Here is a 23,239-nt window from a genome sequence, read left to right on the forward strand (position 1 = left end):
CAATTTCTATTTAGAAACCAACACGTCTGAGTAAGAGCTGAGCTGTTTAATAGAGACTGAGCTCACAGGCTATGTAAGGTGGCTTTTGACTGGAGCATTTCAATGGCTTCTTTCTACTCTGAGGACATAGGACAAATCTTCAACATGACCCACAAGGTCTGGAAGTGCCTGGTCCTGTTTCCGTCTCATCTTGTATCCCCCATGGCTTCTGGCCACACTAGTCTTCCCTGGACCATGCCGTTCTCTTGGTCTGGGAGTCTTTTCAAGTACCCTTAGGTAAGCTGACCCCCTCTAAGGTCTCAGCTTAACTGCCACTTCCTAAAGGCTCCCCCTGACCTTGGCAGGTTAAACACCTTTAGCACAGAGTAGGCACCTAGGCTTGTTTTGTCTGTTTTAATGAATTGATGACTATCACATGCTTTCGTAGTAGCGTGTGTTATATATGAACGATTTGTTGATGCATTACAGAGTTACAAGCAGCATCCTTATAATAAAAGCCCAGCCACAGAAACGGCAGAATGACCAGAACGACCAGAGACCAGAACTACCGGCCCCTCGCCCAGGCCAGCCCCGCCACCCCGTGGGGACTCCCACCCCGATCGGGGGCGTGGCCAGCCTGCAAGCCCCTGGTGGCCCCTCGCCCAGGCTGGCCCCGCCCCCCAGCAGGGACCCCCACCCCAATCGGGGGCATGGCCCCTCACCCAGGCCCTCCCCGCGACCCAGCAAGGACCCCTGCCCTGTTCGGGGGTGTGGCCGGCCTGCAAACTGCCCTGTGGCCCCTTGTCCTGGCCGGCCCCGCCCCCTAGCGGGACCCCCCCAACCCCGATCTGGGGCCCCCATGAGGGCAGGCCAGCTGGCCCCCACCCATGCACCAGTCCTCTATCTTATATAATAAAAAGGTAATACGCAAATTGACACTAACAGCAGAACGACCAGAACATGTATCCAGAACATGTATGAGGTGCACTGACCACCTCTCGGTCCCTTTCCCTGGCCAGCAGGCTCCTATCCAGGCTAACAGGGACCGGGGTTGGGTGGCGGGGGATGCAGGCGGCGCCAGGCCAAGGCCCCCACCCCGCAGGTCGCCTCACACACAGACAACAACCTACGGCAGGGGCGGGGCCAGCGAGCAGGTGGTAACAACCAACCTCTCAGTCCCTTCCCTCTCTGTCAGGCACCGATCACCTGATGGCGAATGGGGAGCCGAGGGTAGGTGGTAACGGGGGGCAGGGTCAGCAGTGGGCAGCCGGGGAAGATGGCCCTGATCGCAGGCTAGGCCTAGGGACCATATGTGTGCGGGCCTCTAGTCATTAGATAATGCCAGGTCTACACTCAGAGATTGAGACACGTGGCACAACAGGAAGCTTTTAATTACCATTTATTAAATACATGGATTAGTACGTAACTGTTAGCATGTTTGGCCAAGTCTAAGCATGTGCTAACCGGTAGGGAGAAAAGCCTGGAAGAAAGCCCTACAGCAGTGATGGCGAACCTATGACACGTGTGTCAGCACTGACACGCGTAGCCATTTCTGATGACACGCGGCCGCTGAGGCAGCCACATGCCGAGGATGAAACATTTGCTGCTCCTGAGGATGAAACATTTGCGAAATAATGTTTTTTCCTCAAAGTGACACACTACCCGAGTTATGCTCAGTTTTTTGGCGAAGTTTGACACACCAAGCTCAAAAGGTTGCCCATCACTGCCCTACGGCAACCACGAAGGTAAGTGACTTCACATAGAAACTCTTGGCGAAACAACTTTGCTAAGGGAGACAATACCTCGCATGAGTCCCTGAGTACTGATGGTACTCAAATATTCATTAAATTAATGGCCACCACAGCAATGATAGGATAGCTGCTGATGCTATTCCACAATTCTGAAGAAACCATGTTAGCCAAATGAAATGTGTCTTGAAAGAAGAACTAGAGCATAACAATTGTTATACCAACAGAAAAGTGGTATTCTGAGAGCAATTATATGGGTTATTATCTATATACCACAGGCATTTGAATGATGATTAGGTTCAATCTGTGTTTTAGGAGTTGCAGAGGATACATGCCCGGAGAGGGATTCACTACTACTAGGTTTACTGACTGGGAAAAGCAAACTGAATTACCTATACTCTAGTTATTCCTGGCAATCTTTTCAATGCATTAGTAAGAATTAATTTTCCACTTTCCTGCCCTACCAAAAGAGTTTCCAGTTTCTAAGATTAAAAATTGAACTTCTAAGATTAATAGCCTGAGATAAAAAGGTACCTGTGTGGTCCAACATGGTATTTAAGCCACAAGAAGAGTGCCAGCTGGCCCCATTACCTTCAGGCCACGTGCCAGAATGCTGCTCGACTACGGATATACTTGATCAGAACAGGGCTTTATTACAAGTCCACGCAAGGCTGAAACTCCAGGTTATGCCAGGAGAATGTATGCAACTCACTTGACATTGCTCTCAAATTCTGGGAGCTCAACTGGGAGAGACAGTGCTGCCACGTCTGAACTAGCATGACCCGACATGTAGGTGTCAGCTGTGGTACATGTTTAAAAGGAAATGTTCAAGGCTACAGATATGTGTTTAATTTGCTACAATTACAATCTTTGTGTCTTATGAAAGTGGTGTAACAACAATGAATACAACAGACCACCCAATGCAGTCCACACTAACAAAGGTAGGTTTTGATTTGTACTATGGTGGGGAAGCTTTCTCTATAGAGCAGCCACAGCCTTACCTGTCCCTATTGTGGGAAAATGGGCTATAAGGAACATGCAAAAGTGATTTGTCCTGTATGTGCAGCATTACCTGGAGGCAGTCCTACTCATGTCACAGATGACTCTGCAGCTCATCTTACACTTGAGCACAGAGCCCCTAGTTAGATGAGTCGAGGAGTGTTCCACATGTATGCAAAATGTTTCACCCTGGCTGAGGATTAGGAAGTCCTTGTGCTCGCAGATCAAACATGCACTTTATTAGTGTGGACTTCTTCTTCTCAGAGTTCATATTCTCCAAGCAATAGGGAAGCCAAGGGTCCTGTAGCTGAGCTTTTACCTCAGTTATCAGGAGTGAGACATTCTGCAAGAGGACAGTTTAATGCTTCCAGCCCTTCTGCTGCTCAGAACAAAGGCAGCTGCAGCTAGAAGGGCAGCATGCCCAGGCAGCGCGACTGCAGCCCGCACGCGGCAAGCCGGTGCACTGACACAAGGAGTGTCACCACTACAATCACATTATCCACTGCACCAACCAACATGGCAAACTCTCCAGAATTCCCAATTTCTTTTAACAAGGTGGAAGGATCCTAAAATGTCTGACAGAGAGCACCAGACCATGCAAAGTGAGCGTGCAGACCACAGCCTGTGTGTTCAGGAGCTCCTGCTGTCCACTCAGTGTGGAGAGAGTTCCCCTTAGACGAGGACGAATGGGGAGGAGGGGTGGCAGATTTTGGTGCTATGGGCTGTGAAGATGTTATGCCTTTAGATGTTACTTTAGAAAACCTAAATTTAAAAGACAGTGGTAAAGGAAACCTGCACCACCTCCTCTTTGATGTCTCAATTTGTAGACAATGCCTTCTGTGCTGTATTTGCCAAGGAAAGTGGACAACAACTATCTTGGGTTTATTTGGTGATTGCAATTTCAGGTCTGTCACTCTTGTTACATAGTGTAGTCAAAATGAAGAGAGAAAATATGTATAATAATCACTTCCACTTAACGAATGTTTACTTCTAGCAGGTAAATGCAGGTAGCAGTGCAGGGGTGGCCTCGGCCTCCTATACCCAGACATGAAAAAGGCTCTCCTAGTACTCCACATGCAAACTGAAGAGGAAAACGGAAATCTCTAATGAGTATTAATGAATAAAAACTACTTTTATGGTTTACCTTAAAAACAAATTCCACGTGACTCAAAAGAGCTCCCTAGGAGGAAAAGAGGAATTCAAAATTGACAGCTATATCCTTATAGCCTAGATGACTCAAGACAGAAAAAGTAAGTCATGCTTACAGACTTTGACCTTTACAACACCATAAAGGCATAATAGCATAGGTTAAGCTGGGAATTATAGAAGCCCACCCTGTGCCCTCTTGCAGTCCGGGAGCCCTCGGGGGATGTCTGACTGACAGCTTAGGCCTGCTCCCCGTCAGTCAGATATCCTTAGCACTGCCGCAGAGGTGGGAGAGGCTCCCACAACTGCCGCTGCGCTCGCCAGCCTTGAGCCCGGCTTCTGGCTGAGTGGCGATCTCCCTGTGGGAGTACACTGACCACCAGGGGGTAGCTCCTGCATTGAGCGTCTGCCCCTGGTAGTCAGTGCACGTCATAGCAACTGGTCATTCTGCCATCGGGTCGAAACCGGCTCTCTGACATCACCCAAAGGGTCTCAGATTGCAAGAGGGCGCAGGCGAGGCCAAGGGAACCCACTGTGCATGATCGGGGCTGGGAGGGACGCAGGAGGTTGGCGAGCAGGGGAAGGACCATGGGAGGGCTCCAGGGCGTGTCCGGCCCATCTCGCTCAGTCCCAATTGGCCGGGCCCCAGCAGCAAGCTCACCTGCTGGTCAGGGCGTCTGCTCCATGGTGGTCAGTGAACGTCATAGCGAGTGGTTGAGCGGCCTTAGCATATCATTAGCATATTATGCTTTGATTGGTTGAATGGACGACCAGACACTTAGCATATTAGGCTATTATTATATAGGGCTAGGGGCCCAGTGCACGAATTTGTGCACCTTGAAAGAAACTGTAGGCTGCGAGGCTTTGATGGGCACAGGGGCGGACTTGGCCCATCCTCCTCCACCATCCCTCCTGAATCCTCCCACCACGGGCCCTAGTCCCATCTGCCAGCAGCCCTGCTCCTGCTGGCAGCCCTGCTCCCGCTGCTGCAACTCCCATGCGCTGACGGCGCTGGCCCTGCTCGCACCCGCTGATGGAGTGGAGTGATTGGGGCTGGTGCCAGCAGCAGGTGCAAATAGGGCCATTGCTGGCAGTGGGTGCGAAAGGCGGCTGCCGGCTCCGATCACCCCTCAGGTGCAGGGGGAGGTGATGGCGCCTGGCGCCAGCAGTGGGTGCAAGTGGGGCCGGCACCGGCAGCAGGTGCAAGTGCCTGGCGGGACCGAGGCGCATGGGAGCAAAGAACCACCACAGGCTCGCCCTGATGACAGCGACCGGCGCCCTGCCTTGGTCTGGCACCCCCACTCACCTGCTCCACCATCCCGCCGCAGCCGACACCCACAATGTTCCGCACGAGCCCCCTGGTGGTCAGCGTACATCAGAGTGACCGGCTGTTCCACCATTTGGTCTATTTGCGTATTAGATTTTTATATATATACCAGAGGCCCGGTGCATGAAATTCATGCATGGAGGGGGGGGTTCCCTCAGCCCTGCCTGCACCCTCTGCAATTCGGGATGCCTACACCTTTTTCTTATCTAGCTAACCTCTTCACATTAAAAAAAATTAACTGAAATATCACCTACTCTAGGAAATCCTCTTTGAACAAATGTCTTTACAATCTGTATTAAGTATTTTCATAGTATACCATTCTTTTTCTTTAACAGCTACTTAGAGTGGATGCAATGTGGTTTTCATTCTTGCATCTGAATTTTTTCTTCTTGCTCTTGTAATAGCAAAGCTTATCCAATATACATTTGCCCTTCAAGGGCTTATATTTGGTTCAGTTTCTAGTTGGCTCCCTGCTTTTTTTTTTAAGCAATAAATTTGGGTTGTGATAGTAAGCCTCACTTGTAATCAAGCCTGTAGGTCTCTCTATCTGAGTATTTCTATAATACCTATCACTTTAGCATACCAGAGATTGTGTTCATTTATAGAAAATAACAATAAATGTCACCTGATCATTTGATCTTCTAGTAATATTTTATAGCAAGATGTATTATTCTAGTAATTTAGCTATTACAAAACTGAGGCATACAGAAATAAATTACATTGAACAATAAAGAATGACTCAAATATCAAAGCATAGTACACTTAGGGCCTCCCTTATCCTGTGCCTCAGATATCATAGCGTAGTACACAGTTCACGTGGAACTCAGCTTCCTTTAAAATAGGAAGGGATGCCATACTCATGAAGCAGCTACTTTCACACATATTTTTATTTATTTAATTCATAGCACATATTCTTTGTACTAATTATTGGAAAATCATCCTAGCAATTGCCTCTGTTCCTCTCTGTATCCTTGCCTTACATTTTGATGTTATTACTGCACTTTTATCATCCACTCTCTCTAATAAGATTGTGAATTTTTTAAGGGCAGAGATCATGACTGGAGCTTATGTTTCTCTGTCATGGTGCCTAGATAAATACTCAAATGCGACCCAGTCCAAATGACTGTGATGAGAGAGGCCCACCGTTGCTGGAGACCGCTGATTTTTATTTAAGGGCCTCACTTGTTCTGTCCCTTTACAGAGGGGTGAGTAGGGGATGAGGTAATTTGAGGAAACCCAGACAGAAGTCTCCTCCTAAAAGATTTTGCTAAGCTGGCGACCGGGACCGCCGGGCATTTGTCCAATTAAAACCCGGACACACAGCAATAACAAAGGCACTGGTCTCCTACTGCTAATGCGTGGGGATCAAACCCCAGCCTGCAGGAACTCACCCCCACAGTCAGGACCAGGCCGCTGGGTAGACCTGGGCTGGTGCTCCTAACTCTGCGGAGAGGGAGACTTCCCATGGCTGCAGGCTAGAGGCCCTGGACTCTGCACCACCCGCCCCAACAGGTCCCCAGCGCAGGTTGGTCAGCGGAGCGGCTTCTTCGCCTGGGATTGTGGTGCGGCTTGGCTTGGCCTCTTCTCTCCATGATCGCAGGTTGGCTCGGCCTGGCCTCTTCTCCCCGTGATCGCAGGTTGGCTCGGCCTGGACTCTTCTCCCCGTGATCGCAGGTTGGCTGGGCCTGGCCTGTTCGCCCCGTGACCACGGGGCAGCTCGGCCTGGGCTCTTCGCCCCGTGATCGCAGGGCGGCTTGGACCTGGGCAGGTGGCGGGGCGGCTTGGATCCCAGCAGGCAGCGTCGGGCACTGCCCCCGCCGCCTGCTCGGGTCCCCATCTTGGCTTGGATCCCGCCGATGGCATAGGGTGCTGCCTGCGCATGCAAATTTACCCGCCATCTTTGCTGGGTTAATTTGCATATCACTCCTGATTGGCTGTGGGCATAGCGGAGGTATGGTCAATTAGCATTTTTCTCTTTTATTAGTGTGGATATTGATTTCAGAGAGGAAGGGAGAGGGAGATAGAAACATCAATGATGAGAGAAAATCATTGATTGGCTGCCTCCTGAACAATGCCCCCTAATGGGGATTGAACCTTCAACCCGGGCATGTGCCCTTGACCAAAATCAAACCGGGGACCCTTCAGTCCACAGGTCAATGCTCTATCCACTGAGCCAAACTGGTTAGGACTTGCCTCTCCTTTTTATCACCAAACTTTTAAAAAGACCACGTTCCCTTCCTCTTTAGCCCATTCATCCAAATGCCCCTGAAACCTGGTGTCCTTCCCCACAATTCTAACCAGCAAACTCCTGGTTATTACGTCAGGCTTTGTTCTCTTAGATTCTGCCTCCTTTGGACGTCTTCTCATCTTTTCTTTGAGACCACCTTATTCTAGGCTTCCATTTATTGTGTGCTCTGTCTTCTGCCAACTGCTCTGACTACTCCTTAACAGTCTGACTTCCCAAAGAAAGAACAAGTTACTCCTGCTTCTTTTGGTCTATATGAGAAGGACATTTCTTAGATGCTTCTTTTTTAAAATAATATATTTTTATTGATTTCAGAGAGGAAAGGAGAGAGAGAGAGAGAGAGAGAGAGAGAGAGAAACATCAATGATGATAGAGAATCATTGATCTGCTGCCTCCTTCATACCCCCCACTGTGGATCGAGCCCACAACCCAGGCATTTGCTCTGACCTGGAATCAAATCATGACCTTGGTTCATAGGTCAATGCTCAACCACTGAGCCATGGCGGCTGGTCAGGATCTTCCTTTACGGACTATGGGTCATTATGTTGGCAATTTATCTGCAGTTTGAAGATTGTGGTTTTATGGCAAACTTTCAATAAAATTGATGTAAAATCTGTCTAGTAGGAACTCAATACAGGTTTGCTGGAACTGCCGGCTGGGGTGGGGACGGGGGCTCATGGCCCCGGAGGCCCCTTCTGTGCTGCAGCACAGCCCCATTAGTCCGTGCTCAGCGGCGCAGCAGCCGATTGCGAGTCCCCGCCCCCTGCTCCTCCCACCAGCCCAATTGGCCACCCCGGCCACCCCGAGTCCCACCCCCTGCGCCTCCCACTGCCCAATCGTGAGTGTAGCGGAGTGATGCTAATTTACATATTACCCTTTTATTATGTAGGACTAGAGGCCCAATGCACGAAAATTCCTGCACTTGGTGGGGGGGGTGGTCCCTCAACCCGGACTGTCCCTTCTCACAATCCAGGAGCCCTCAGGGGATGTCCTACTGATGCCTTAGGCCCGCTCCCCCCACAGTCTGGCCTCCCTCTGTGGGAGGCAAGCAGGCCGATCATGGGAAGGCACTGCCCCCATCACCCCACTGTTGCTGCCACTGCCAGCTGCCACAGCTGCCAGTCCTCGGCCCTTGCTTCTTGGTGGGGGGCGATCTGGTGCCAGGCCAGCTGGGGGAGGGGCTGTGGAAGGTTGAGGCACAGCAGGTCGCACCCCGTCCAGCCTCTGTGGAGGTGCGGTGCTGGGACCGGGCCCGCGCCATTGCCTCTGTGACTGCCTCTGCGGAAGGGGCAGCACTGGGACCGGGACCGCACAGCACCCTCTCCCGCTGCCTCTGCGAAAGGGGCCGCGGCGCTGGGCCGGCCAGCATCAAGGCCTCTCCCACGCCACCTCTGTGCAAGGGGTGGCGGTGGCAGTGGCACCTCCTCTCCCGCGCCGCCCTGCCTCTCCCGCGCGGCCCACCCCTCCTGCGCCACCTCTCCCGTGCCCCTCAGCCCTCATAGCAGCTGTGGCTTTGTCCAGATGGATGTCCGGAAGACGACCAGTCTAATTAGCATATTACCCTTTTATTAGTATAGAGAAATCAAAACCCTTCAACACCTAAATGCTATATACTATAAAGTGAATTAAAGACATTAAAAGATCACACAATTCTTTTGTGACCTACACAGCATCTAGGCCACTAATATATCTACTGGATAGCACATACACACACCCAGTCCCATCACAGCATTCCTAATATAGTAAAAAAAAAAAAAAAAAAAAAAAAAGAAACATTGAAAACACTAAGATCATTAAGGTGCTCTCAGCTTATCTGTCAGTGTGAAATAAACTCTATCCCGTAAGTTGAACTGCCTCTTTGAATTAATACTGTCTTAATAGATTTTGTTTATAAATGTTTTCTCTGCAAAACTGGTAACACTTACCAAAATACAGATATTTTTCTACATGTGTGCTGTATTATGTTTACAAACATGATACATATTCATTTTTGTGTAAACAAGGATAAATATAAAGATATGCATGTGAACTGATATACTAATAAAATCTTACTAGACAGCTTAAAAGTTTTAAAATGTTTGCCACAAATAATGTAACAAAAATTAGGAACACAATAGAAAAACTAAATATGGAAACCTAGCTAAGTATAGTACTCAAAACAGAAAGGAGTCTATAAAATTACTGTATGATTAAGGTAGTAAAAAATCTAAGGAATTCATGCTCTATTTTCAAAACCAAAAACATTCCATGAAGAAAAGACAATTACAGAAATCTGGACTCTATTACAAAGAAATTCTCAATTTCGCCCTATGTTTCATTTATAAATTGATATAATCTGATATAAGATGGAAGAAATGGAAAATATTTGCAAAAAATGTGGTTAAAGAATATGGCAATCAGAAAATTGTTAACACTATTGGTGTTAACTCTAAAAATAATCTAACATATATCAACAATAACTGTCAAATGGAAACATTTCCCAGGCTCAGCTGTTCACAAGTCTTAAGCACATTGTCTTCAGGGGTCAGAGGGGAGTGAGTGAACAAGTGTTTATGAGTTCCAATTAGGAAGTACAGTAATATCTACACTGGTCATTTTATTTCAAATGAAATTTTAAACCATTTATGATTTATCTTGACAAAAATAAAGGCAACCTTTAGACTGACCACTACAAAATTCTGGATTAATGAAATCTAAAGTGATGAGGTTTACAATTACCTTTAAAGTTAGGATTTCATGTTCCACAAAAGAAACATCAAACTACTACTTTTCAACTATGCACACATACACCACCCAATTTATGGCAGGCAAATAGAAGCTGCCTTGAAGGACTTGAAGCTTTCAATGAAAATGCAGGTATGTCAGCTAAGCTCCCTGTCCTAAAACTAAAATAACTTGAAAAAATCATTGCCCAGAATCATTCTAGAAATGCTGAGCTTTTCCTAGGAACTGACCAATGTTGAACAGATTCAAAACTAGAAACTGAGATCACTCACCTATAAAATTTATTTTAGTTTTCAAGACCAGGGGTAAATGCTATGTTTTTAAGTTTACATTTTAGAATGGAAATGTCAGTTGCATTTATTAGCATACTATATAATAAAAGGCTAATACGCAAATCGACCGAACGGTGGAACGACCGGTTACTATGATGTACACTGACCACCAGGGAGCAAACGCTCAACGCAGGAGCTGGCCCCTGGTGGTCAGTGCACTCCTACAGGGGGAGCGCCACTCAGCCAGAAGCCGGGCTCACAGCTGGCGAGCGCAGCACCGATGGCAGGAGCCTCTCCTGCCTCCGCGGCAGTCGGACATCCCCCAAGGGCTCCTGGACTGCAAGGGGGCACAGGCTGGGCTGAGGGACCCCCACCAAGTGCACAAACTTCATGCACTGGGCCTCTAGTACTAGATTAAATGATCTGAGTTACTAGGTCTGGACCTCTGAGTAACTGGCTGGTTCTGCCTCTCTCAGTAAGATTGGCAGTAACTTAGAAGTTTCTCTCTACAGAACTTCTAAATAGTGGTTGTTAATATGATGTCCAGACTATTTCTAAGGTCCACATACATTTTTAATTTTCAGGTGAAAATTTCAATTTCAGAGAGTCTAGTTGGAATTTGATGGTATTATACCAATTCCAAGTAGAAATCCCAGTTTTCTCATAATTACTACAAGTGATGATTCATACTTATATGAATCTGCCTGGTACTTAATGGGGCAATGGGAAAACTTATCCTTTCAATGCTAGATATAATCTTTCAAAATGAGGTTCACAGGTGAAAATTTTAAAAATAGTAGTTAATATAAAATAGTGGAAACTACTGCTCAAAGATAATTAAAAATAAGAGAATAAAACCATAAAAGTTATAAAAATCATAAATCCAGTCAAGCTTCAACCCCTACATTTTCTACAAAGTCATGAATAACATGACCTACTCACCACGCACTCATTTCACCCCAGATGTGCTGGCTTCTTTTCTGCTTCCTCCAGACCTCCTTCCCACTGCGAGGCCTTTATACCTGCTGTTCTCTCCCCTAGAATGTTCTTCATTCCTTGTCTGTGTGGGACTTTCAATTAATCCTTCAGTTCTCAGCTTAAAGGTGACTTCCTCAGGAGAGCTTTGCTCTTTTATCAGTTTTCCACTCCCCACTCTGCTCTGGCCTCTTATCTGTTGAATGTATCCTGCATTGTACTTACTGGACTTAATTGTACATTGTTTCATCACTACAATTAAGTAACCATGTGTTTGATATCTTTTTTCCAACTCTGTACAGAAAACCATATGAAGGTATGATTGTGTCTGTATTATTTGCTGCTGTTTCCTAAATGTCAAGCATATAGCAGGAAATAAGACATTAAAAGAAATATAATTTTGCAATGTGCTCTTGCACAAAGTAATGAAAATTAATCTATCTCACACAAAATCAGGATTCTATCACACATTTGTGAGAGTTTAACAATTAAAGAAGCTATTGAAGCAAGATTTTTCACAATCTTCATTCCCAAATGCTCTAAACCTTCTACTAGGTTGCTAAGCTGGGGACATGGAGTGATGTTCCTTGAAAATATTCATGGAATTCAGTGTGGCAGCTAAGTTTCCTGGATGGAAATAAAATGAGGCTCTTAACCAAAGCCAACCAGCCTTCAAATGAATGAGTCATAAGAAATTATTACTAAAAGGCCACCCAAGAAGAGTATGTAATAAGAAATTCAACCTATGTTCATTTGAATTTTGACAATTCTCTCAACTTCAAATAAAACAAATACTTGATGAATGGTACAAAGATGTGTGTGTGTTTTTTTTAAAGGTAAAAACTCAGGAGAAATCTCTGAAATGAGGATTTCCCAAAATGATTATGAATTTTGAAAGTATTATTATAAAAACTTCAAGATTTTGAGGACCAATTTTTTAAAAACTTTGAAAGTTGTAAAATAAAGTCATAGCTATTTGGAATTTGTCAATTCTCAAGAAACTTTAATGCAGGACACCTATGGATCAAGAAGCTCTATAATTTAAATATCATCATGATGTAAGAGCATTTTTTTTAAGAGAGAATACTTACTTTCCAAAAACCTTCAATTCAATAAATAACAAAGAGAGAAGGGTAACATATGAAGCAAAATAAATAATTAAACCTGATATTAAGACCAAGGAACTTAAGAGTAAGAAGCAAACTGCTTACTTTCTATCCTCTCACCTATCAGCCAAAGATTCTTTGGAAATAAAGCTGAAAAGATGGAAATCTATCATCATATCTTTCTCTTTTACCTTACTGCTTTGATGGTAGGGGGTGGGGGAACATGAGTATGTGTGTACAGTGGTGAAAGGGGCAAAAGTAATATTTGTTTGTGCCTACTATGTTGTGTGCCTACAGACACTACACATGTATTATTAGACTTAGTAGAGGCCCAGTGCACAAATTCATGCACCGGTGGGGTCTCTCGGCCTGGCCTGCAGGATTTGGCCGAAATCGCCTCTCCCTCCGACATGCCCCGAGGGGTCCTGGATTGCGAGAGGGCACAGGCCAGGCCGAGGAACCCCACACCAGTGCATGATTGGGGTTGGAGAGAAACGCAGGAGGTTGGCCAGCAGGGGAGGGACCACAGGAGGGCTACAGAGCATGTCTGGCCCATCTCACTCAGTCCCAATCAGCTGGACCCCAACAGCAAGCTAACCTACTTGTTGGAGCGTCTTCCCCCTGGTGGTCAGTCCATGTCATAGTGTCTGGTCAACCAGTCAACTGTTTGCCCCCCTGGTGATCCGTGCACATCATAGCGAGGAGTTGAGTGGCCTTAGCATATCATTAGCATATTACGTTTTGATTGGCTGAACAGACGGCCGGACAACTGGACACTTAGCACATTAGGCTTTTATTAGATAGGATTCCTCACAACTAATCTACTTGCAGATTAAGTTCAACTGACCGGCTAGGGGTCACCTTGTTTCCATTCCAGGGCTACCTAAGTCCCCCTTCTAAACACTACATTGCCTTAGTTTTTCTGGTTGTGTAAAAATTTTTAATTGCTCATTAGCATAATTTTCCAGTTTTCTTCTTTCCATTATTCCATCCAATGATTGTTCTTTCTTACTCTCTCTGAGATTAGCCTCCACACCCTGATCCATCGCATCCATAGCTTAGAAACTAAGGCAAGCAGACTCCTCTCAGTGCCTAACATTCTCACACCTGGGAGGTTTTTGACAATTTTCTTATTTATACAATTTAAAAACCCAATTTTTAATTTTTAATGGTGAACTTAGATAAACTGTTGAATATTGAAATAATTTAAATGATTATTTTGATATATCCTTGTACTAGCAACATATCTTAACTTTTCTCACCACAGTAGTCCTAATAGCACAGAGGAATAAATACATGCCAAGCAGTCAAAATACATGAGAGATTTCATTCAAGTCTTGCATTTTATCTTAGTGATTCAGATAAATTGTACATTTTATTCCACTTAACAGCCTTGATTTTAGCCGCCCTCCCCCCTTTATATTCTAAACATTAACAATCTAGAAAATATCGCATGTTTATTTTACAGTGTCTCAGATAGCACTCGTGGTACTCCTGGTGGTACAAGATTGTATTCTCTGAAAAAAATGGTAATATGGTCTTTAGCACAGTACTATGAAATGGTAAAATGTGGATAATAAAGCTTTAAATCGTTATACTACATTTCAATAATTGACAGATTTTTTTAAAGTAATTATTGTGTTCCAATATTATAAAAGTGAAAAATCAGTTTTTCCTCTACTAAGGAAAGGAAAGTATATGGGCTTTATATAAAAGTTAATACATTTTAAATTACTGGAATCTAATACTGATCTAATTTTACTTGTCAAATTTATGTAAGTGTTCTTAACGGTTCAGTCCTTCTATCCTATCCCAAGCTTATGCAACAGGTATTTAAAGAAAAAATTAATTTTTGCTTTTAGGAAATATAAAATGGTATAAAGTGAAAATTACCTTGTTTATCTATAACTGAGTATGAAGCCAAAAATCCTCGTCCAGAAACATGGATTCCACTCATGAACAGCACTGTAATTTCATTGCTTTTTGATTCAATTGAATGGTTCATCTGCAATCCCAGACCACAGTATTTGCCTAGGAATGAAGAAAAGCAGATCTTTGTTGTGACTCTTATGAAGTCAATAATATTTACCATGTAGATAATAGAATCAGAATAATATACCAAACTCTGCATGTTAAATAGTGTAAAATGATAAGTAGGACGTTTAGTGATTAAAAATCCCATTATTCTGGAGGGAAAAAGAAAAAAGTCAAGTAATAACTGTTCAAATGATTCAAAAGAAAAAACAGTGCAAGCATCACTGACCTTTCGAAGAGTCCATTTCCTGTTAAATACATGTGTATACTCTTTAAAAGAATAACCAGGAATTTTTAAAAAATGAAAACATTGCAGACAGGCAGGTGGCCCACAAATAAATTGGCAGTCAAATCAGTAACCCCACAGGATGCCCCTAGATTCCTGGCCTCAGGATACCTCTCAAACCTTTTAGGAACCTTCTCAATTTTTCTGCCAAGGCCTGTTGAACTGCTGGTCAACCCCTTAAGGCGATCATTTATATTAAAATTAAAAAAACTCAATTCAGTCTATAACTTCAATTTATTTAGCATTTAATAAGTTAATACCAAACATCAAGGTAAACATGCATTTTTCTTAGATGCTATGGTTTTCAATATAAAATATATGTCTTGTTCATCTGTACAAAACAACAACAACAACAAAAAAAAAACCACACACACCACCTTCTATTTCTAAATATGGAATGTAATTTTGGCTATACATGTTTTTTTTAAATATTTTTTATTGATTTTTTACATAGAGGAAGGGAGAGGGATAGAGAGTTAGAAACATCGATGAGAGAGAAACATCGATCAGCTGCCTCCTGCACACTCCCTACTGGGGATGTGCCCACAACCAAGGTACATGCCCTTGACCGGAATCGAACCTAGGACCCTTGAGTCCGCAGGTCGACGCTCTCTCCACTGAGCCAAACCAGTTAGGGCTTGGCTATCCATATTTTTAACATTTAAGCAAAATAACACATTATCGAATAACACTACAAGTTATATGAATATATAAGAAGGTGATAAAATCTTCAGACTTGTTTTTTAATACCAAGTAACTCAGAAATAGTCTAGTAAAGAGGATATTATTGTGTTGCTTTTGAACATAATATATTTAAAAATAGAGTAATATATATTTCACATTATTCTAATTATCTCAAAGCTATATAATTTGTTAGCAAACCCAACTATGTGCAGAACCAGTGCCCATCACATTAAATCTTAAAGCCCAAAGGGAATAGGTAAAGGCAAGAGAAATTATGGTCACTAGTATCTTCACACAAGATTAACTTTTGTAAAAGTGAACAACAGTTTGATCTGGGCCCATCAGTACTAGCTGTTCTTTGCCATGTAAGGATATATGCAGGTGTGACTTTATTACAAGTCTGATTAAGATGCTGAGTACAAATACTGACTTTTCAAATCCTTTTAGGTACAAAGGAAAAAGATCCTATTTAAAGAATACTATCATGCCATACAAAGATGTCTTCATAAAAAATATATTATTAAAGTGAAACAATGTGCAAAATATAGTTTTAACCCTTTTTATATGGACAGAACCATATAAAACTAGGAAAAGAAACCAAAAGCAGGTCATTTGAACATGGGTTTCTTTTCTTTAGGAACCTAGGAAAAGAAACCAAAAGCAGGTCATTTGAACATGGGTTTCTTTTCTTTAGGAACCTAGGAAAAGAAACCAAAAGCAGGTCATTTGAAAAAAAGAAAAAAAAAGAAAGAAAAGAAAAGAAAACAACCTAATAAGACTCTAGTTTTATATAAGACTCTATTCTTAATAAAAAATAATAAAAATGTTTTATTAGCATGGCAGTTTCATCTTTGGTTTATTTGTTTATCTGGACTTATCCTCTAAAATGTGAGTAAATTCAATCTGTGGTAGAAACAAAACATTTTTTTAAAATCACTTATTCTGTGAAACTCAAAAGGCAATGCTGAAGAATGGATAACCACAATTTAAAAAACAGAAATAAAAAAGAAAAGTACAATAGCTGACCTTATAAGTGCTTAAATTAGTTCAAATATACAAGATAAACACCTGCCTTCACCTGTTATTCCCAGCAAGATGACCCTCCTTCTCCTCACTTGGCTCTCCTTTGACCACAGGCTTTACCCGTTATACAAATAATGCAAAGCACTTGGCAAAGCACTCTGGGAAAGGAAGAAGAAAAACCATTCCTAATCTGGGCAACACAGTTGCTAATTCTTTAATGCCATTCCCCCAGTTTGGCCATTCAAAGATACTCCTAAATCAAAATAAAGCATTTAATTGCCAACAATTGTAAGTTCTGCTGATGGCTCTTAAGTCAGCAGAAATCTCTATAGTTTCTCATGATTAAATAAGAAAGGTATTTGAAAAAATACTTTGTGAATATATATAGAACATTAAAATTATTAATCATTGTAACACCCATGAAACACTGGTTTTTAATATAAAAGAACCCATGTTCCAGGAAAATAAAAATGCTTTAAATCTATTAGGAAACTAGGAAAAGAAACCAAAAGCAGGTCATTTGAAAAAAAGAAAAAAGAAAACAACCTAATAAGACTCTAGTAAGTCTAAATAAGAAAAAGAGAAGACATAAATCACTAATATCAGAAATGAAGATGGGGACACATCCTTACAGATCCCATGGACATCCAAAGGATAATAAAGAAATACTATGAACAAATCTATGTCCAAAAATTGGATAACCTAGGTAAAATGGACAGGTTCCTTGAAAGACACAGTTTGCCAAAACTCAAACAAAAAGAAACAAACAATCTGAATAGGCTTATATCTAAGAAATTAAATCAATAATTAATAATACTTCAAAAGAAAAAGCACCTGGCATAAATGAGTTCACTGGTAAATTTCACCAAACATTTAAGGAGAAAATTATACCAATTCGCTACAATCTCTTTCAGAGGATAGAAGCAGAGGGAATATTTCCTAACTTATCCTATGAGACCAGCATCACCCTAAAACCAAAATCAAAGACATTATAAGACATTACAGACGAATACTACATAATAAAACCCTAGGTGGCGTCACACCCTCACATGACGTCATCACAAGATGGCTGCCACAAGATGGCCGCCACAAAATGGCCAGCAGGGGAGGGCAGTTGGGGGCGACCAGGCCGGCAGGGGAGGGCAGTTGGGGGCAAGATCAGACTGGTAGGGGAGGGCAGTTGGGGGCGATCGGGCTGGCAGGGGAGCAGTTAGGCATCAATCAGGCCAGCAAGGGAGCAGTTAGGGGATGATCAGGCTGGCAGGCAGAAGCGGTTAGAGGCAATCAGGCAATCAGGCAGGCAGGCAGGCAGGCAGGCAGATGAGCGGTTAGGAGTCAGCAGTCCCAGATTGTGAGAGGGATGTCCCAGATTGGAGAGGGTTCAGGCCGGGCTGAGGGACAACCCCTCCATGCACGAATTTTGTGCACTGGGCCTCTAGTGTTTCTCATAAAAATAGATGCAAAAATCCTTAATGAAGTATTAGCAAATCAAATCCAACAGTGTATAAAAAGAATTATACACCATGATCAGGTGTGATTCATCCCAAGTATGCAGGTTGGTTCAATATTTGAAAATCAATAAATGTACTCTATCATATTAACGGGGTAAAAAAGAAAAATCATATGATCAAATCAACAGATGCAGAAATGGCATTTGACAAAATCAATACCCATTCATGATAAAAACTCTCAGTGAACTAGTAATAAAGGGGAATTTCCTCAACTTGATAAAGAATATTTATTTAAAAAACTACAGCTAACATCATACTTCATAGTGAGAAATTTAAAACTTTCCCAATAAGATGAGGAACAAAGCAAGAAGGTCTGCTCTCACCATTGCTTTAACATCATACTGTAAGTATTAGCTAACACAGTAAGACTAAGAGGGGAAAAACGTACACAGATTGGGAAGGAAGAAATAAAACTGTCTTTGTTCACAAAAGACATGATTGTTTATGTAGAAAATACAAAAGAACTGACAAAAAAGCTCCTGTAAATAATAAATGATTATAGCAAGGTTGAAGAACACAAGGTTAGTATGCAAAAGCCAATTGCTTTTCTATATATAAAAAATGAACAAGTGGAAACTAAAATTTAAAATGCAATACTATTTATATTAGCATCCCCCAAAATGAAATACTTAACGTATAAATCTAACAAAATATTCATAAGATCTATATGAGGAGAACCATATAACTCTGAAGAACAAAATCAAAGGACTAAATAAATGGGAGAGATGTTCCATGTTCATGAATAGGAAAATTAAATATTATCAAGATGTCAGTTCTTCCCAACTTGATTTATAGATTAATGAAATCAAAATCAAAATTCCAACAAGCCCTGGCCATTGTGGCTCAACTGTTGGGAGTGTCAAACCATACACCAAAAGGTGGAGGTACAACAGGCAATTGACCGCCCTCCCTCCCTCCCTCCCTCCCTCCCTCCCTCCTTTCCCTCTCCCTCCCTTCCTCTCTCTCCAAAAAAATCAATTAACATACCTCAGGTGAGAATTAAAGAAAAAAAAAATCTTAGCAAGATATTTTGTGGATATTGACAAATTTAGTAATTTATATGGAGAGACAAAAGACCCAGAACAGTAAACACAATATTGAAGAACAAAGTTGGAGCACTAAAACTATGTTCAAGAGTTTCTATATAAAGCTATAGTAGTCAATACAGTGTGGTATTGGTGAAAGAATTGACAAATAGATCAATGGAAAATAATTAAGAGCCTGGAAATAGAGCCACATAAATACAGTTAACTCATCTTTCACAAGGAAGCAAAGGTAATACAATGGAGCTCTAGACTTAAAGGTAAAAATGCACAACTATAAAACTTCTAAAAGATAACATAGGAGAAAATATGGATGACCTTGGGTATGATTTAGACTTTTTAGATACAACACCAAAGGCAGATCCATGAAAGAAATAATTGATAAGATGGACTTCATTAAATTAAAATTTTCTGCTCTGCAAAAGACAATGTCAAGAGAATGAGAAGAAAAGCCACAGACTGTGGGGAAAAATATTTGCAAAAGACACATCTGATAAAAAACTCTTATGGAAACTATACAAAGAACTCTTAAAGCTCAACAATAAAAAAACAACCTGCCCTAGCAGGTTTGGCTCAACAGATAGAGTGTTGGCCTGAGGACTGAAAGATCCCAGGTTCGATTCCGGTCAAGGACACATGCCTGGATTGCAGGCTTGATCCCCAGTAGGGAGCGTTAAAAATATATTTAAAAAAAACACACAAAAACAAACAAACAACAAAAAACAACAACCCAGTTTTAAAATAGACTAAGTATCTTAACAGACTTCAGCAAAGAAAATATACAGATGGCAAATAAGCATATGAATAGATTCTCTACACCATATGTCACCATGGAAATGCAAATTAAAACAATGATATAGCACTATGTACCTATTAGAATGGCCAAAAATCCAGAACACTCACACCACCAAATGCTGGCAAAAATGTGGATCAACAAGAACCCTCATCCATTGCTGGTGGGAAAGCAAAATGTATAGCCACTTTGGAAGACAACAAAATGGTACAGCCACTTTGGAAGACAGTTTGGGGATTTCGCTGAAAACTCAGTAGTCTTACTGTAAAACACAGCAATTAGACTTCCAGGTATTTATCCAAAGGAGCTGAAACTTGTGTCCAACAAAAACCTGTATGCAGATGTTTATAGCAGCTTTATACTCAATTACCAAAACTTGGAAGCAACCAAGATGTCCTTTTTTAGGTGAATGGACAAACCGTGGTACATTCAGATAATGAAATATTATTCAGCACTAAAAAGAAATGAGCTATCAAGCCATGAAAAGACAAGAAGGAACTTAAAAATGCATATTACTAAGTGATGAAATGCAATCTGAAAGGCTACAGATTGCTGATTCCTGGAAAGGCAAAACTATGAAGATAGGAAGAATAGATGGAGCAGAGGACTTTGAGGGCAGTGAAAATACTCTGTATGATTCCACAATGATTTCATTATATGTTTGTTCAAATTCATGGAATGTGCAACAACAACAAAATTAACCATTAGGAAATGCAAAGCAAATTCATAATGAGATTCTACTTTACAGCCACTAGGATGGCTAGAATAAAAAAAACAGCAAGGATATTGAAAAACTGGAACCCTCATACAATGCTTGTGGGATTGTAAAATGGTGCAGTCGCTTTTGGGAACAGCCTGGCAGTTCTTCAAAAGGTTAAATATAGAGTTGGAGTTACCATATGACCCAGTAATTCTACTCCTAGGCATATATCCAAGAGAAATGTAAACATATGTCCACACAGAGTTGGACCTGATATCTCATAGCAGATTACTGATAATAGCTGAAATGTACAACCTAACCAGCATCCGGCAGTTCCTAGGATAAACTGGCATGGAAGGGTGGCGATAAATCTCAAAGAATGATGCGATCTTTTACAAACAGGAGGAGCCATGAACTACCACTCCAGGAGGACTCTAGGAACGAAAAGCAGTCCCTGGCCAACAAGTAGCAGGAAAATGGGAACTCCAGTTTTACAACTGCAAGGAAGTGAAATCTGCCAACCACCAGTGAGTTTGGAAGAGAATCCTCATCCCCAGCTGGTATCTTGATTTCAGCCCGGCAAGACCCTAAGCAGAGAATCCAGTCATGCCATGCTCAGACTTCTGAGCTACAGACACTGAGATAATAAACTGTGTTGTTTTAAGTCTGTGGTAATGTTATGAAGCAACAGAAAACTAATACAACCAGAAATTTACTTTGGTTGTATAGTGAGAATACACTGATTTGGGATCATCAAATCTAAAAGAACTATAGTACACAAGCTGGAATCTATGGCTCAGGGTCTGAATCAGCAGACAGATGCATTTTACTTGGCCTCTTGGCCAGCAGTATGGGGCCATGCACTGTTTCAAAATTATTTGAGTTAGTTGCCAAAATTTTAAAAATCTGGAAACTTCATATTAAGTATGAATTTCTAACTTCTTTTAGAAAATCACAAGAAAAAAAAAAAAAACAAAGGAAACCTGGGCAGGTAATGACTGTCTTCTTTGAAAAAGTCACACTCCGGTTGGTAGTGAATTTGTATCCACTTATATAGAGCTTAGAGATCTTCAGGTTCTCATGCCTCTTTCCTGTGTCCATATCAAAGACACTTTAGGGTAGATTATGAAAAATAACATTAAATTCTGGAAGATGTCAAGCGAAAATATTCTATATTCAAAAATATAGAGTACAGGCACCTGATTTCGGATAGACTACGATGTGGAGTTAATATCGTCATGAAACACGAAACATGGTTTATGTTCTCAAGTAACTGGAAGATCACTTAACCTATTGACAGGTGTGGCAAGTTAGAAAGACCAGGTTGCTAGAGCAAAAGCACGTCAACCCTGTCTACCTCCAACAGATGGAAATGTAGCTTGCTTAGAGAATATCACTTAATTAAGTTACACATATTTAGGGAGTTATTTTACTGCCTATGTACAGAAACGTCTTTAACCTAAAAAACAAAGTGTGCAATTCTCAAAGAAATTTATTTATTGAATATATACTAACAAGCCCCTGAATAGCTGGTCACTAAGCTATGTGCTGGGGGTTCAGTGATGAAATTAGGCACAGTGTTGCCCTCAGAGAGCTCAGTGTAGTGGGACAGGGCAAACACACAGCTGAAGCCCCTAGAAGACTGAGAGGCCATTACAATACCAAGAAAATGTTTAGAGTAGATGCTGTCATTAAAAGATGTCCATCAGTACTGTTTCTGTACAGTCCGGCTTCAAGGATCACATTGCCTTGTGCTTGGTGGGCCAGAGTGAGTTGGGTTGTAAAATTTAGGCCTCTGATGTAGGTAGCAGAATGTTCATAGCAGACAATTAGTGATAGCCAAAAACTGGTTATATGGTAGATAGACTTTAATTTTCTTATTAAATTTATCACTATTAGAAATTTAGATCGGCTTCCAGTTTTTTTGTATAGTGAATAATCCTATCTAATAAAGAGGGACTATGCTAATTGACCATCACTCCATCACAAAGATGGCTGCACCCACAGCTGAGGCCAAGTCCCCATAAGGAGCCTTAATGAGCAATCAGCAGGGACATGAGGCTATGCCCTCCCCTGCCCCCATGGGGCTTGACAGGGGAACTCAGGCCATGTCCCCCACCTGGTGGGACTTGACGGAGGACCTTAAAGCACGCCCTCCGTCCTGGTCTGGGCTGGGGGACCTCAGGCCATGTCCCCCGTCCTGGCGCTGGGCCAGGGTACTTGAGGCTACACCCCCTGCCCAGCAGGGCTTGAAAAGGGTGGGACTGGCCGGGTCTGGATCTAGCCCAATGGGCTGGGGGGGCCAGGCGGGTCTGGGTCTCATGCGATTTTGAGGTGCATGTGGGTGGGTGGGGACTTGACTCTGGGTTCCGTGGTGAACCCCAGGCTCTGACAGGAGGAAGGTTTTCATATACATTTTACTAATTTTCTTTCATCTCTGACACTTCTATTATAGAGAAAGGGCAAATAGCAATATTAACTTATTTTCTCTAATCAATCACCTTTTAATGTGCACGAATTTCGTGCACAGGGTCACTAGTATTACAATAAACATCTTCCTAGGACAACCTCTTCTGCCTACCTGAAGCATTTCCTTAGTGATTCTTAATATATACTTCCAGACTGCTATCCAATTGAACTATAC

At 42.4% G+C, this 23,239-nt stretch overlaps 1 protein-coding gene and 1 pseudogene across 1 annotated transcript in view; one reads left to right on the top strand and one right to left on the bottom strand.

Moving 5' to 3' along the window:
- The window catches only part of DCBLD2 (discoidin, CUB and LCCL domain containing 2), a 102,787-nt gene that overhangs the window by 35,927 nt on the left and 43,621 nt on the right, over positions 1 to 23,239 (bottom strand). The window contains exon 3 of the mRNA XM_008158117.3: positions 14,415 to 14,552. Coding sequence (XP_008156339.2) covers positions 14,415 to 14,552 — 138 coding nt within the window. The remainder of the gene's footprint in view (positions 1 to 14,414; positions 14,553 to 23,239) is intronic.
- Positions 2,505 to 3,653, top strand: LOC103301196 (E3 ubiquitin-protein ligase KCMF1-like; annotated as a pseudogene).

Source organism: Eptesicus fuscus, chromosome 3 (genome assembly GCF_027574615.1).
Source record: "Eptesicus fuscus isolate TK198812 chromosome 3, DD_ASM_mEF_20220401, whole genome shotgun sequence".
NCBI classification, from domain to species: Eukaryota; Metazoa; Chordata; class Mammalia; order Chiroptera; family Vespertilionidae; genus Eptesicus; species Eptesicus fuscus.